This window comes from Diadema antillarum, unplaced genomic scaffold (genome assembly GCF_040938485.1).
Source record: "Diadema antillarum isolate AM-2024a unplaced genomic scaffold, OU_Dant_1.0 scf00000086, whole genome shotgun sequence".
Classification (NCBI taxonomy): Eukaryota; Metazoa; Echinodermata; class Echinoidea; order Diadematoida; family Diadematidae; genus Diadema; species Diadema antillarum.
The window spans coordinates 789,633-805,849 of NW_027270975.1; the positions used below are offsets into that span (position 1 = coordinate 789,633).

The window sequence follows — 16,217 nt, forward strand, 5'->3', positions numbered from 1 at the left end:
CTTATGTTTATGAAGGTGAACTTGTCCTTTAACAGTATATCAAATATTGGATTGATTGCATTCGATGTTATACAGAGTCTATAGACTCTAAATATACTTTGTAAATATTGTGAATAATCATTATTGTTAATTACTTTCTCATGTAAACAGAATCGATATCCCCAATACTATTTAAGGTGACATGGGATTAATAAATTGCCATTGTCATTGTCATTGTCATTGTCAAAGATCGAAAAGTTTGGCTGCCAGTGTGACCGGACCACGAATAATAGCGAAGACTCGATCATAAATCTCCCCCTGCGAAAATTCATAGTTTCTGGCCCGATATCACTGGATATGGTACCTACAGAGTTACGTACACACCATACGTACAATGTACGCTTATAATTACCTCATTATGTTCTTTATGCTATTTGGACAATTGCATTACCTAAGAAGGAAAAAAATGGTACATAGTTTCTTACAAATTGATTCCTCCTCGACCCATGAAAACTCGATATTTCCGCAGACATCCTAGATTACGTCACATTTCTTTGCCGAAAACGACTGTTACCAACGTCTAAATGAAGTCTGACCTTCCTGAATCGATTGCGTGGGTACGCAGATTGGCGCAATTTGTCGTCGATCAAATTAGGGGACAAAAACTGCGTTGACATTGCATGCACGCGACTCGCGTACAGAGCACCCATTGCGTCACGTCACCGCCTTGTTATTAGTTCGCGTATCGTGTACCTGCAGACCGATCGAAACAGAGATAAGCGTCAACTTCGACTCTAGATCGATCATTTCAATCTCAAAATTTTGTCGATTTCCAGACTTTTGAGAGCTCAGAAAACTCAAAAATGCCTCGTAGGAGCAATCCTACTGCTGGCCAGAGCGGCAAAATACTCAGCCCACGGTCATCTGTTTGGCAATTCATGGAACTGAACCGAGAAACACGACGGGCCAAGTGTCAATTCTGCGACAAGATACTTGCATACACGGGGGAACGACAAATTTGCGATACCATCTAACAGCCGCGCATTCGATGCAAGAATTTGAGGTAATGTACATCTGACAAGTAGGAATCGATTTGACAGGTTAAAATGTTTTTCTACACATCGACTACTATACGGTACAATTCCTATTAAATCCATGCAGATCGATTAAGGTATGAATCACACTGCCTGGGTGGGAAAATTAAAATTCTTAGTCAGTGTACGCTACTAACAAAGTTAGCTAGTACAGTATGTATGTGGAGACTTTCGTCTAAACTGCTAGTGTTTACCGACTCGAGGAACATGTGCTGGATCAGCTACAGTACAAATGGGACATATGCAGTACACGGATTCATAGCGTTACATACAACTACTAACGTTAGAGCCTCATAGATCTAACCCATGATACAGTACAGTTGTACAGTTGTAATTAAACTGTTCACTGTTCGTTAGTCTGGAGCCTTTGGCCAACGCAGTATACAAGTGCTTCGCACGGCGTCGTCGGGATTGTGGGGGGTCGGGATTGTGGGGGGTGGGGGTGGGGGGGGGGGTGGGGGTGGGGTGCGTTAAACCGTTGGTGCGAACGCACCCCCACTTCTTATTTATTTATTTATTGTTTTATTTTATTTATTTTTACTTGTCTATAGCTGATGAAACCCGGAAGTAGAACCAGAAAAAAAGTACCTTCCCCTCCCCTTGGAAAAAGCTGGTGATGCCCCTGTGTAAGCTACATAGAATGTTCTAATGGCCTTAAAAAAAAAAAAGGAAAAGAAAAAGGAAAGGAAAGAAGAAAATGGGAAATGAAGCTACTCTAGATAAGCACATGAAAAGAAGAATGATGTACAGATCAATCCTGTTAGTATAATGAATATAATGAAATTCCTGTTATAACAAAGTGAAAAATGGTCCCAAAATCTAGTTTGATAACTGTTGTTGTGTTCTAAATAAATTTTTATATAATGCAAGAAAATTGCCAGTCCTAGGACTCGCCATCAGTATAACGTTAGATAGCTGACCACAAATTTATATCACTACCAACAAGATAGGCCTTGTAAGCATTCAGTATAACTATGATATTGGGCCAAGACAATAAAAGAAGGTTATTCTATTTTATTTTCTATTTTATTATTATTATTTTTTTTTTTTTGGGGGGGGGGGAGGGCTTTAAAAAAAAATTTCATTGGTGTAAGCCTACATTTGGAGAAAATAGGACAAATGACATTTCTTGAAATTTATATGTCACTGTTAAATACTAGATCTAAAGTTTTTGAATAATGAAATACATCTTAGGGATTTATTTCTTTTTTTAACTTGGAATGTTCACTTGTACAAATGTTACGTATAGATCATTCTTCAAATGAGACAATGTCATCACTGTAAAACTCTTCAGATTTTTTTTTTTTTTTTTTTGGGGGGGGGGGGAGGAGGGTACAAAGATATTATTACTGCATATTTGGTTGATAATTTGGCAATTACATGTACATCTGTACAACCAGAGCTACAACGCATTCTGCGTGAGACTCAAGCATTTTAGGGTCTGTCTCACGATCTCACGCATGGCACCCATTTTTCTCACGCATCTGGTGAAGTCTGCAATTTGGGCCAAAAATAAGGAGCATAGCTCAAAGGATTAAAGTGATAGTTGCAATTGAAGGTATATTTCCCTTTTACCTTTCAAAATTAGTAAAAAATAGTCACTAAAGTATGCACCAGATCTCATCATTAAGAGCTAATGATTTAAAAAAGCTCCCTACCATGGGAGGGGGACACCCTCCTCGTTCGCAGGTGCGCATGCGTGCGAGCGCCGAGACGCTGAGTCATAAAAATCTCACTCATAAAAGTTTTTTGAACTTGGCATCTCTGTACAACCCTTTTTACCTTAAAAATCAATTACATTACATGTATATTGTATCACAACATCCACACAGGGGTATCCACTCGACATGAAAAAATTTCCTTTCTTGAAAAGATAACTAGTAAGTACATCATGTCAAGTGGATCACTACAATATGTGGGTGCTGTGATAACATGGCTTTAGTAACTGTAAAGGTCTATTTGTACCACACATACATTAATGAATATGTATAATCTTTTCAAGAAAAGAAATTTATCAAAGATTCGTAGGAGCTATGTGTAGGGTAATAATACCTGCTGACTGGAATGGTGATTGTGATTTTTTTTTTTTAAACTGTGATACAATTTCTGTGTGAATCCAACAAGTCCTGAGGTACTTTGTGCAGAATCATTTCATCATTAAATCAGCAACTTTGAATTTTATCCTGATGTTATATTCGAGAGAGATTAGGTACATTTGTAGAACTGGTTGATCAACACTGCACACTGGCACTGGTCCCGATGGTCTGGGACCAGTAAAAATAGAAAAACCTACCCTACCTACTGACAAGGACAGGTGGAACCAATAGAAAAATGGGTTAGTGTGCTGCCCTGGGTTAATTCATTTCTTCTGCACAAAATTTTGGGAAAAACCCCCAATTTTAGAGATACATGTATTGTAACAGGGATTAAACCCTATTCCCACTGGGGGCATTTTGCCCCCCCTCCCCCCCCCCCCCCCGTCGACGTTTAGCGTGATTATTTCGCAACGCGTAATGCTCTTGCTGTGACATTTTATGACTTTTTTCTTTCAAGTATGGTATCGCGCAAATTTTGAGACCAAATTTGTCGCTCCCAGGCATACCGTTTTGAAGCCATGCCCCTTTGAAAAAAGTTTGTCGACCCAAAAATTGCTCAAAAACATGATTTTGTGTACAAATCCAATGTAAATTGTGTTTTTGCAATTAATTCATACAAAAATAAATATTTATACTTTTAATGGCTGATAATGATTTATTTTAGCCTGATTACATGCTTAAAAAGGTTTCTGCGACAAATTTTGACAAAAAAACAACGAAAACAAAAGTAAAAAAGAGAAATACATAAGAAATTCAGTAAACAATAAAATACATAAGAAGTAATTATGAAGCCGAATTTTTGCTTCAATATTATTGTTGAGGATATTGAAAAGAATATGTTCACCAAAAAATTAGAAGTCTGGAGCTTTATTTTTTTATTTATAGGCAAATTTTTTTTGCATAAATTAGCATAGATTAATTAATATAGAATACATAAATTAAAATTTGAAAAATCGAACTATACAGTCTTGTAGATTACATTGGCCTCTACCTTAGTGCAAATTTTCGCGAGGATCGCGTGATCCACGACCGAGATCTGAAGGGGGGGGGGGGGGGGGCCAAAAAGGCCCCCCCGTGGTGCGTTCAAGTCCCTCAAAAATACCCGTGGGATTAGGTTTAATCTTCTCCAATGTATTGCCAATTTAGGGACAAGGAATATTTACTGGAGCAATTCAGAGAATTGGAAACTTCTGCTACTAAAACAAATCCCCCAAATATGTGAATTGAGTGAACACAGCAATTTTGGTCGAACACATTTTAGGGGGTTTGAGGAAATCTGACCATTCGCTCAACAAAACTTATGAATTTGTAAAATTTTTGTGCCACCATCGCTGGATGAGACGTGAAACAGTGTTTGATGTCACTGCGGAACAGCAGGTATACACCTGTATATAAAGAGACAACATATTTTAATTTTTTTAGTATTATTAATGAAAGAGAATGTTATACAGTTTGCCTTGCCTCTTTCAGAAAGGGAATATTATTACCCCGACATACAAGTCGTAGTTTGTTCTTTCCATTAAAAAAGAAGTTTTGTGGAATTCTCTTATATCGATTGTTGTTCTGCAATGACGTCACAGACTGTTGTAGTCTTCTCATCCAGTGATGGCGACACCAAAACTTTTAAAAATTCATTAACTTCAAAACAGATTGATTTCCCTCAAACTTCACTGGTGTGTTCTGCTATTAATTACTGCATTCACTCAATCCACATGAATGAAAAGGTAGGCCCTATCATTCTCCTTTGATGAGACTGCTTCCATTTTATTGATTGTGACTATTTCGGTTGTTTGTTCAATTTATTCAACTTGAATATTATGGATTAGCAATCAGGAATGTAATTCAATTTCAGTGTAAGCTATCCTATAAGTTTAAATTCAACTTACACACACACATGAGGGTACACGTACACTGGGTGGCAGTAGCACATTCATATCATTTGAATGTCAATATTGGGTTAGTACTGAATGTGCTATGTGGTACCAAGAGTATTATTTTTGTCTTTACAGTATAACCATTTGTTATAATGGTGCAATGTCCCTTTTTCTGCTTTTGAAAGACAAGCATACAAGTACAATGTGTGTACAACTTGTATATAAGATTGTAGACCTATGAAAATGACAAGGAATCTCTAAGTTAAACACTTAAACTCCGCATTCAAAGTCAAGTGGCATGAATTGCATCTTTGACCCTTATTGAAATTAAGTCTCAGACAAAAAAGAAAGAAAGAAAGTAAGAAAGACAGAAAGAAAGGTGTGTGCTAGGCCTAATTGCATCATGTCAAATGAATATCACCAAAGTCAAAGGTTTAACTCCCATGATGTTAGACAGTCTGTAATGAAATATAACCAGAAGCAAGGCATAATGTAACAGAGATCATTTAGGCTATTTCATACAATGCATTGTGTATGACCTGTTGAACTGCCAACACTAGTGTGATGATCTGGTAAACTTGCATGTGTAGTACCTAGCGTGTAAGTTGTTTGTCAAGCAGTTATTAACTTAATCCTGCATGTCATAGAACTCAGCAGAAAGTGAATTAATATTCTGAAAACCTGCAACCTTTTGTTAGAATAGACTTTGCGTAACTTATGATGAAATTGTTCATGAATTGTATTTGTGATATTTGCCATAACAGGTTGTTGGTCCTTCAGCTAAGGTATTCAAGCCAGGAAAGGTCAAGTCCATTCTTGGAAGCTCATTGCCAGCAGAACGGAAAAAACGTGGAAGGCCCAAAATCAAAGGAGTGAAGGAGGAAGAAGGCACAGATGGACCTTCGACATCAAATAACCCAACACTGTCTACTGCCAACAACACATCAACTGAGGTTGCCAACCCAGCAACACCGAGTGCTGTGCTGTCAACAAAGCACCAGCCATTGGGCCTTTCTGCATTCCGTATGCGGTTCAATATGAACAGAAACTTCACAGACAACCAGAATGCCATTGTGCATGAAAAACTTCTTCATATGCTTGTCCAGAGCCTGCAACCACTCAGTTTTGTTGAGTCAGAAGGGTTCCAAGGGTTAATGAAATTCTTAGAGCCAGTATACACTCTTCCAGACAAGAAACTGTTACAAGACATGCTGTTGAACATGTATGAAGCTGGCAAGGTAAGTAATTGAAGTGATACTCATCAGATTTAAGTGAGTGAAATGATTGATACTAAAACAGCATTTATTAATCTTGTGACAGTCTGTGGAGGTACTCAGAGGAGTCACAGGCAGACACACACACAGACAGACAGACAAACACATGTACACACAAAATCAACAACAAATAAGATCAGCTTGGCTGAGTCTTATCGACAAGTGTAATTGTGTATGCCATTTTTTTTTTGTCTCTTCATTTCCATTTCTAGCTAAAGTATGGTATACAACAAATACAATGCATCACTTATGGTCTGAAATTAAGCAATTAGTATTTAAGTCAATGTGAAATGTGAAATAAACAGGGAACTTAACACTTAAAACTTGGTATGAAATTTCAAACAATGGGAAAGCTGAAGTGAAGGTCTTCTTGTGTAAATCGAATTAACTTTGAACAGATGAAAATCATTACATGTATGCTGGGTATTGCAACTTTGAACAATACTGTTTGCAATAAGCATGTTGATATATCAACAGGTAAAAAGTTTTGCCATATGAAGGATTATACGTGTATATAAATCATGAATCTTCAAAATTCATAATTTTGTAAACATTTTTCTTGCACTATCGGGGCTTTATTAACCTGTCCTACATGACAGATCAGAAGAATGTACATATCAATGTACTAAATATGGCTGCTCAAAAAAAAACAAAAAACAAAAGAAAACAAACAAACAAAAACATGTATGAACAAAAAACAAATCCACACTCTTGTACAATTGTAGGTGTCTGATGCTCAATACAATGTACATAGTTTATGTGAGGCTCTTGGTAACAATATTCTACTGTTCACTAGTACATGTAATTGTGTTGTTTTGTTTGTTTTTTAGCACAATGTTTTAGCGACCTGTCTTTGTTTTGGAACAACTAGCATAATACTGTATGTAGCTGGCTGCTTTAATTGGTAGTGGTTATGTGTAGGCGGGCATGTGGGTGTGGAGCTGAACCCTACAACATACCATTAGCTGCAATGTGTTTTTATCTACTTTCTTAGTACAATTTTTAAATTGAAGCAAGGCTGTGCAGTATTATTTTTTTTCCTCTTGAAATTCCATTCTTACATATTTACATGTACATACTTTTGTAGAGGGTGCTGTTGTTTGCAATCACTTTTCATACTCCTTACAGGTGAAACTTATGAGCACTCTTGCAGAGGATGCTCCACACTACTCTGTGGTCTACGATTTGTGGAGGAACAATGATCAAGAATGCTACATGACAGTCATCATCCATTACCTGAATGACCAGTGGGAACGCAAGAGCTGGGTGCTTGGCACTGAGCAGTTAAGCCAACTCCGTGCCACAGGAAATGAAATTGGCAACTGCATCAGCAGCCTCCTGCTCATGTACAACCTGCCTCTGCAGGGGCTGGTGGGGACTGTGTACCGTCAAGGCATGCTCAAGTCTCAGATGGGACGAATCGGCACCCTGTTGGCATGTGAAAGCATGAGCTGTGCTGCTGAAAAGCTGGACATGTGTGTTCAGGCAGCATTTGCCATACCAGAGATCAGGGATGTGATTGATAAGGCAGGGAAGTTAGCCAACTACCTGATCCACGATGACGGGGCACGCCGCATCCTTCAGGAAATGAAGGAGGTGGATGGCTTTACTCACCAGGTGGAACTTGCGCAAGATCACAAGGGGTCATGGGTAGCCACTTGCAATATGCTGATGAAGGTTTGTTATTGTGCAATGACAAAGAATTCCAGTATCCAAACTTCAAAGTTTAACTCCAGTCAACAAACCAAGAACCATTTTTACCAGTGGGAGGAATTCTAACTGAAAAGAAGAATTTAAAGGATTTGTATAGCTTAGGCCTAGACCTAACTTTGGGTTTCTAACATTTTTTTTTTGTGAGATAATGAGAAACCTTTAATGAAATATGAAAGAATATGTAGTTCCATGAGCAATTTAACATTTACTTGATGAAAATTGGTTTTGAAATGGCTGAGATATCCAAAACAGAGTGATCCTAGTAAAAGGTGGGACCCACCTTTTATAATGAACGCTTTGTTTTACTTTGATTTTGGATGTGTTAGCCATTCCAAAACCAATTTTTGAAAGTTTGAATTCCTGTTAGAATGGTATGGTCTGTACTATAAACAAAAGTGGTTTCGTGATATCTCACAAAATATTAAAAGCCCAATTCTCATCTCCACCAATACTATACCATCCCTTTAAATACAAGTCTGTTAGGCTAGTACTTAGTTATTGAAAATATGCATGTTTATTTCAAGTTACATTTTGCCACAACTGCAATGGCTCAATTTCTGAGAACTCGATTCATTTTGATATTAGATTGAATCTTTTTAAAGGGTTTTTGGTAACAATCTCATTTGAATACATTTTGGAATGAGGAGCATAACATTAAAAGTAATGTGCTTGAAAAGTATCAGCAACTAGAAGTTAAAAAGAAAATTGATTAGACCATTGTGCATCCTGTTTTGCCAAACAATTTCTGTTGATTCTGCAGAAACCCCAAAAATATGTGGGCCAAACTGAACACTATACAAGTGTATAATTTCCACTCAGTTAACATGAAAATATTGCAAACACACTCATTAATGCCTATTCTCTAAGTGAATGCATGTTGTTGAATATGACATTGTAGGCCAGAAGTTAAAATCTATATTCTCTGGACATGTTACATAGTGTCGCTATAACATTTCTCTCTGTTGCAGTTGATAGCCCTCAAGGAAGAGATTGAAAAAGTCAGCGATCAAGACATCAAGAACAAACAACTGTACCTCAGTGAAGAGAAATGGGCTCTCATTGAGTTGTTGATGAATTCCCTCCAAATCCTGAAGGCAGCACTGACAGTTATGAGCGAGGACAAGACAGGCTCTGTGTCATGTCTTCTGCCTGTGGTCCACAGCATTCTCCAGCATTGCGAAGATTCCAGTCATGCCAAGAACTCACCCATGGACAACTTCCTGAAGACCATTGGCAAGGAAACCCGGGAAAAGTGGGATCTCACTGCCATTCTGCCTTCATCCATACCGATGCTTGCTGCTCTGCTTGATCCAAGATTCAAGAAACTAAAATTCATTGCTGAAGAGGACAAAGGAGATGTGTTTGATGCCCTCAAGGGAGTTCTTGGTACCATTAAAGTTGCAGGAACTGATGGCACAACCAACTCCAACTCTCAGGACCTATCCCCATTCCTGTGTCTGTTCGGAGGCACTGAGGAATACACCCAGGAGCGGCAGGACACTGACAGTGAGATTACCAACTACACCAACTTTCCTATGCTAAGACATGAGTGCTGTCCACTGGACTGGTGGCGGGTCAATCAAGGCCGGTTTCCAGAGTTGGCTAAGCTGGCCAGACAGTACCTGTCAGTACCAGCTATTGCACTGCCAGTGAAGGAAATCAAAGCTGGTGCTTGGCAGCTGGATATGAAAAGGGGTCTTCTTGAAGTAGAGGCTGCAGGACCCCTGATCTTCATGAATCATAACTGGGCATTGTACTGAACATTGCAGAATTGGCTCTGACATCTGAAACTCAGACCTTGGTCTTCTTAGCATGCAACAACAACTGATTTGAAATGTTTTGCATCATATCAGTTGTCAGGGCTGATCTTACACCAGAGGTTGACAGAGTTACAGTGATGTTATGTTACTCATCAAGACGTGGAAAATGAAGAAATACAAATGTTGGTGGAACAAAATGTTACATACATGCAACTTGGATCTTAAGTAATTGAACAGACACAAGGGAGGGAAATTTCTTTATGCAAATCATTTTAATTGCATGTGCATTGGTCTACAACATGATGAGATTGATGAAAAAAAGCAGAACAAGGTCATGATAAAATGACCAGAGTCATGTAAAAAAAAACCAACAACAACAATAATGTGTGTCGGCATCTAATAATGCATTGCAAATTTCTTTATTTTTAACAGCAAAATTCTTTTACCTTTTGTTGCATACAACATGAATGGTAACCATCCCAATACTTTTGAAAATAGAACTGTAAATCTGACAGTACAGTGAAACTAGAAACCACTTTTAACAAGCTGATGATATTAGTCCTATTTTCCTTTGAGTGTAAACCAACGGCAGAATGGTTTGGTTACAATGAGCTCAGTTATAATGAGATTCTAATTCTATCAAGGACATATTTGGTGCATTTTGATAAAGAAACACAGAGGCAGTCTGATCAGATACGAGGTTTCATATTTTGACTTGCTACTTTCAAACATGTGAAAAACGAAACATTTAAAACTGAATTCATGCTATCCATGTACTGTATACGCCATATATTTCGCGAGTCTAAATTTTTGCGAATCGGGACTTCCCAACAATTTCGCGAGTGGTTAAATTCGTAATCGTGGAGTCTTGTACTGAACGGAGAAATGTATATGCGTATGTCACATTCATATCATATTTTCACGTGTTTTTAACTCTTAATGTGCCATGGTGGAAACCACCTGTGTGCCACGTTATTCTGAGACACGAAGGTAGTCATGCTTTGAGAAAGAATTCTGTTTTTCCAATTTGTATAACTTCTACAAATTTCTGTTAAGATAGGCATAATAGTAGGCAAAGTTAAAGAGGAATGCCAAGCTTTGTTTCGATATGAATTGTATGACGACTCTATTTTCAATTTTTCTTTTAATGACCAGGTGCTACATTACTATAAAGGCATGACTTTTGCACATTAAACATTGACAGAAACTTAGAATGTACGAGCAAATCTAATTGGGAACATGGCTTGATAGTCGATCACCACATAGAATGCAAGCCGTATATGAGAGGAACAAAAGCACGAGAAACACTTTCATTGTGCCGCGGGATTAGCAGTAATTAGCGGTTTATCGATCGGTCTTGGCGGCTTTGTTTGTTGAGCAGAATATGCGAAGTTGGCACGCCGTCGACTGAGTCGGATGTGCGATGGCACATAAAGAGTTAATTTCGCGAATAGCAGGTGATTCGCGAAAATAAAAACCACGCAAAATATGTGCAATGTACAGATGTACATATAGTACATGTATGCATAGTGATCCCATGCCATCTCTCTATCTGAATTATCAGAAGCAGGAAGAGGAAAAAATATGCTAGGCTCAGACCCGCTGTTGTCCCTCTCTATCCCCATTATCAGTGATGAATAACCAATGACTGTGCTTTCAATGTTTTCTTATAAACCATGTGATAAGAAACACGAATGCCCTCCGGTGTACTTAAATCTTTGAACATAATCATTTGATTTCTTTTAGAGATACACTTCTATACTATTTGATATACTCATTGAAAAACTTTCCATCTAATGAAACTAGTGGCAAAAAATGGAAGAATATTTTTTTGGAATGCATGCAGCTGTTTTTCTGATTAGTAAACATTGATGTGTAGGCCTACATCATGTAAAAGATTAAAGCTAAAATAATTAATGAAATCAGTGTGATCCCACCAGGCAACAACAGCATAAAACAGTTGAATCATGATCCTGCCTGGCAACAACAACATAAGACAAGTTGAATAATGCATGTACTTGTGCCAATGTTCAGAAAAATAACAAATGCATCTAACAGTGTTTAGTAGATTTTCTTTTTATTTTGTTCATTATCATCGTATGCTGCATATCGCAAATGAATATTTTCATTCTCTCTGAATGGTCTAATATATGAGGTAGAGCTAGGCGTAAAAAGGATCATGAATTCTACCCTGTCTTGTAACTTTCTAGAACACATACAAAATGCGATGAGGTTTTCCAAAGAAAAATGAAGAATGCATTTTCAACCCCTCCTGGGTCATAAATCCTTAAAGATTGTAGCCAGAATAATTCATAAAATCATCGCAATCCTCCTGGGCACCAACAGTGTAATTTACCCAGCAAGTTGAATAACGCATGTTGCTCTACTCGTGCTGATGTTTAGAAAAGTAACAAATGCACTTAATACTGTACAATCTATGTTAATTATCATTTTACAATGTATTTCACAAATGAAAATTTGCATTCTTTCAGAATAGTTCAATACACAAAGAAAAGATAGATGTTGAAAGTGTCATGAATTCGACCCTGCTGTGTACTTTTTAGGAGCAAATGGACAACATATCCCCAAAAGATTGGGGAAGAAAAATAGAAAATGCATTTCAACCCCTTTCTTTTTTCTTTTCTTTGTTGTTTCAATTCACAACTAATGTGATTCCGTCTTAATGATGAGCCATATACTTGTGTAAATAAAATGCAAAGACTGTTCATAGCTTTGATTGATTGGTATATGACTCCATGTGTATGTTTTTCTTTGTTTTTACTGAGTATGGTTATTATGAGGAACCAATTATCACAAGGTACAATATCACTGATCCCACAGACCTTCAAGCAACACAGGTCCCACAGACCTTGTTAAAAGGAGTTTCACTGTAGATATATTGATATCCTTGGTATTTGTGAATTAGCAACTGTTGAAGTACATGAGTAGTGAAGTCATCAGGCCAAGTACATGTAATTGATTTTCAAGTACAATGTCTGTCATAAAATTTAACTTGCTACTCTCTGACATTGATCTACATTATTCAGATTTTGCTGGCAACTCATGGACATATACTAGTATATTGTGAGTAATCAGCAATACAATTGAAGGCATCAATTGGACTGCATTATGTATGTGTACATTACAATGTTATCTTCCTTTCCCCAAGCAAGGGCAGGATCCCAGTCCTTTGTACTGTACTTTAATGATGTATTCAGTGTTTTCTTATATACCCAGTACATACATGTACAATTCATTACAATCCAGTAGAGCACATACTGTAAAATTTTTTCACTGTAGTTAATATTCTGTTCCTGAGGCGTGGAACATGTCATAGTGCATGTGTTTATCCGCAAACATGTTTGTACCATATGTTTTGTGTTTCTGTTTTAACCATTGATGCTTCTTAAATATACAAGCAGCTAAAAAAACATTAATGCCATTTGAAAGTTGTCATGAACTACACATGTGACTATTACAAAAGGCAGCAAGATCGCCATAACCCTGTATGTGAAGTGTAATGTACATGCTGACAGTGATGGCTCTTCTAAGTATCATGTGCTTTTACACTTGTACTAAGTATCTGTCTGTAAGAAACAGTTTGATGATGGTATGTTTTGTGAAGTAATGGTTGTACTACAGTGCATACACTGTACAAGGTTTTCATATAATATTTTAACTAATGTTTTTTAGGAGCCAGATGTGAAGGAATAGTTCTCTTTTTTCATTGCACAGATTTGTTCTTGCATCATGTATCAGTGAAAAGAACATTCATGTTTTTTGTGAGTATCAATCTTTCTCTTTCTCTCTCTTTTGTTATGTTTTGTATGTTATGGTATTCAAAATTATCAGCAAAAAAACAAAATGTGAGGGCAGTAATACATGTAATTAATTTATGCTTTTATGATATGTTGATACATACTAGAAGGCAAGGGCAAGATCAAATTAGAAAAAAAACAAACTTATGTTACAGTCTGACAAACATTGGCATTTGAAAAAAAAATGCAGTGTACCAATGCAAGACTTGTTTGAACACAGTCATTACATTTCTTTGTCAAATCCTTGCTTCAAATTGATGGCCCTGACCTTCTTGGCACTTGATGATCACGCCATAATCTTTGGCAAAGTCGGTGACCAAACAAGTCTCTAAGTTGTGTACAAACGTGTACATGTATATTTTATATAAATATATATATATATGATAATAGTTATGTCACTATAGAAAAATGTGTTAAATGCTAATTCCATTTTATTAAAAATCAAAATTTCCGGAGGCCTCTCTGTCATGGATGAAAGTGATGAAGCAAATTCTGATTTTGAATAAAAGACAATTGGCATTTAATGCATTTTTCCATTGTGACATTACTACATGTATTACTACTACTGCCAATTCAAAGATCAAATGAAATGTGTATATATATACATACATACAATAACATATATATATATATATATATATATATATATATATATATATATGGCAGCAATAAAGTCACAATAGAGGAATGCATTAAATGCCAGTTGCCTTGATTTTATTTTCCGAATTTTTTGGGGCCTTCCCCTTCGTCAGGGATGACAGTGCATTCCTCTATTGTGACTTTATTACTGCTATTTCTAGTACTGCCAAAATGCGGAGCAACTATATATATATATATATATATATATATATGCACATATATATATATATATGCACATATATATATATGTACATATATATATATGTGTGTACATATACAGATATATATATATATATATTATATATATATATATATATATATATATATATATATGTACATATATATATATATATATATATATATATATATATATATAGATTGATATATTTATATTGGTTATCCATTTTGGACTCCATAAACATTGGTCTCACAGATGACTTATAATGCAGTAATATTTCATGCATTTACTAAATTACACTCACTTCCAAGGAAAATGTACTGCATGGCAGTAGCAAAGCATTGCAATCATACAGATCTACGACCTTACAAGAAGGTTCATATAACTAGCTTTCATTGATGTATGCCTGTTAAGGTCAGTTTGAACGTACAGAAATGACAGGAATGACATGTGAAATCATGAAACATTAAATTTGACTATGAATACAGTATATAGTACTCTGCTTAATTGGGTACCGCTTAATCGGGCATTCCCAATTACAGTAGCCATGAAACACATGGGGACACAACAGAATTCATTGCAGCATTTGGCTGCATACCATGCATAGGAATTTAGTTACACGTACATGACACATACTTAGAAGCATGCATGTGACTCCATGAGGACTCAGGGCTGTATGCAGATTATTTACGGAGTTATGCTGCAGACACTAATGCTGTTGTGTGACTTTATATGAGCTGTGACTGTAGGTGACATATTGTGCTGTGAGTTTAATATAGAGAGGTTGTAATTAGTTTCTGGGGCATCTGGGATGTGAACCAATCAACATTCTTTCCGGTTAATTGGGTACTCCACTTAATTGGGTAAGAAATGCTCTGCAAGACACTACCCGATTAAGTGGAGAGTACTGTACATTTTCAAAACAAACTGAGATTTTGATACATGATCTAGGTCTCTTGCCTCAACTTCTGACACACACAAAAAAAAGGGGGGGGGGGGGGGAAAGGCCTTCAGCACAATTTCCTGTTGCCACTTCTGGATTTCTTCAGCTAACAAGCAAAAAATACTGTCGCCATTTTCTGCTTTTCATCAGCTGACAAGCAAAAAAAAAAAAAAAAGACAAACAACCAACCAACCAACCAAACAAAAAACCAGCCTTCACTACAGTCTTCTGGCACAACTTCCAAGGGTAATTGGCTGCAAAAAAAAAAAAAAAAAAAAAAAAAAAAAAAAGCTTCCTTGGTAACCACATTTTTGTGGTACCACTTCCAGGGTAAAAAAGTGGGAGCCCAAACTGAATAGAGCCTATGTATTCCTATGCATGAAAAAAAGTATAAGAGGGGTTAGTCGTTTTGTTGTGTTTTCATGCCAAGCATACCCACCCCCTCAAAAGAAAAAAAAAAATAGGATTATGAAAAGTTGATTCATCCCTCAATATATTGTTTAAAATTCTTATAACTGAAAATAGTAAAGAAAAAATAGGATTACAAAAAATTGATTTATCCTTCATTATATTGTTTAAAATTCTCATAAATGAAAATTGCACATTCTTGAAATGAACATTTTAAATTTTCATAAATTGTATTGCAAACAAAAAACAAAACTGAAGCTATCACTCTCCCCCATGATAATTATACAGTTGTTGATCTCTAGGCTATAGTCAAATTCTATCAAGGGTATCTTGACTTACACATCCTCCATGGTGGAGACAACTTACCTGAGGTGTCTATTAGTGCATCTGCAGGAATTGATTTTACTTCATATTTGATGAATAATGCCTACACTTGTACAG

General features: G+C 36.6%; 2 protein-coding genes across 2 annotated transcripts in view; one reads left to right on the forward strand and one right to left on the reverse strand.

The window, feature by feature from the left end:
- Nucleotides 1-16,217, reverse strand: part of LOC139717933 (NEDD8 ultimate buster 1-like) — a 68,080-nt gene that overhangs the window by 9,858 nt on the left and 42,005 nt on the right. The gene's annotated exons all lie outside the window — the stretch shown is intronic.
- LOC139718000 (E3 SUMO-protein ligase ZBED1-like) lies at nt 6,052-9,790 on the forward strand. The gene is made up of 3 exons (XM_071629489.1): nt 6,052-6,281; nt 7,446-7,994; nt 8,999-9,790. Exons 1-3 carry the CDS (start codon nt 6,069-6,071, stop codon nt 9,788-9,790), a joined length of 1,554 nt encoding a protein of 517 aa, XP_071485590.1. The 5' UTR covers nt 6,052-6,068.

Bases quoted from the DNA above. Each gene is read 5' to 3' on its own strand.
- LOC139718000 (XM_071629489.1), top strand. From the start codon at position 6,069: ATGCGGTTCAATATGAACAGAAACTTCACAGACAACCAGAATGCCATT. The intron at 6,282-7,445 runs GTAAGTAATTGA...TACTCCTTACAG, and splicing joins ACATGTATGAAGCTGGCAAG to GTGAAACTTATGAGCACTCT. The intron at 7,995-8,998 runs GTTTGTTATTGT...TCTCTGTTGCAG, and splicing joins CTTGCAATATGCTGATGAAG to TTGATAGCCCTCAAGGAAGA.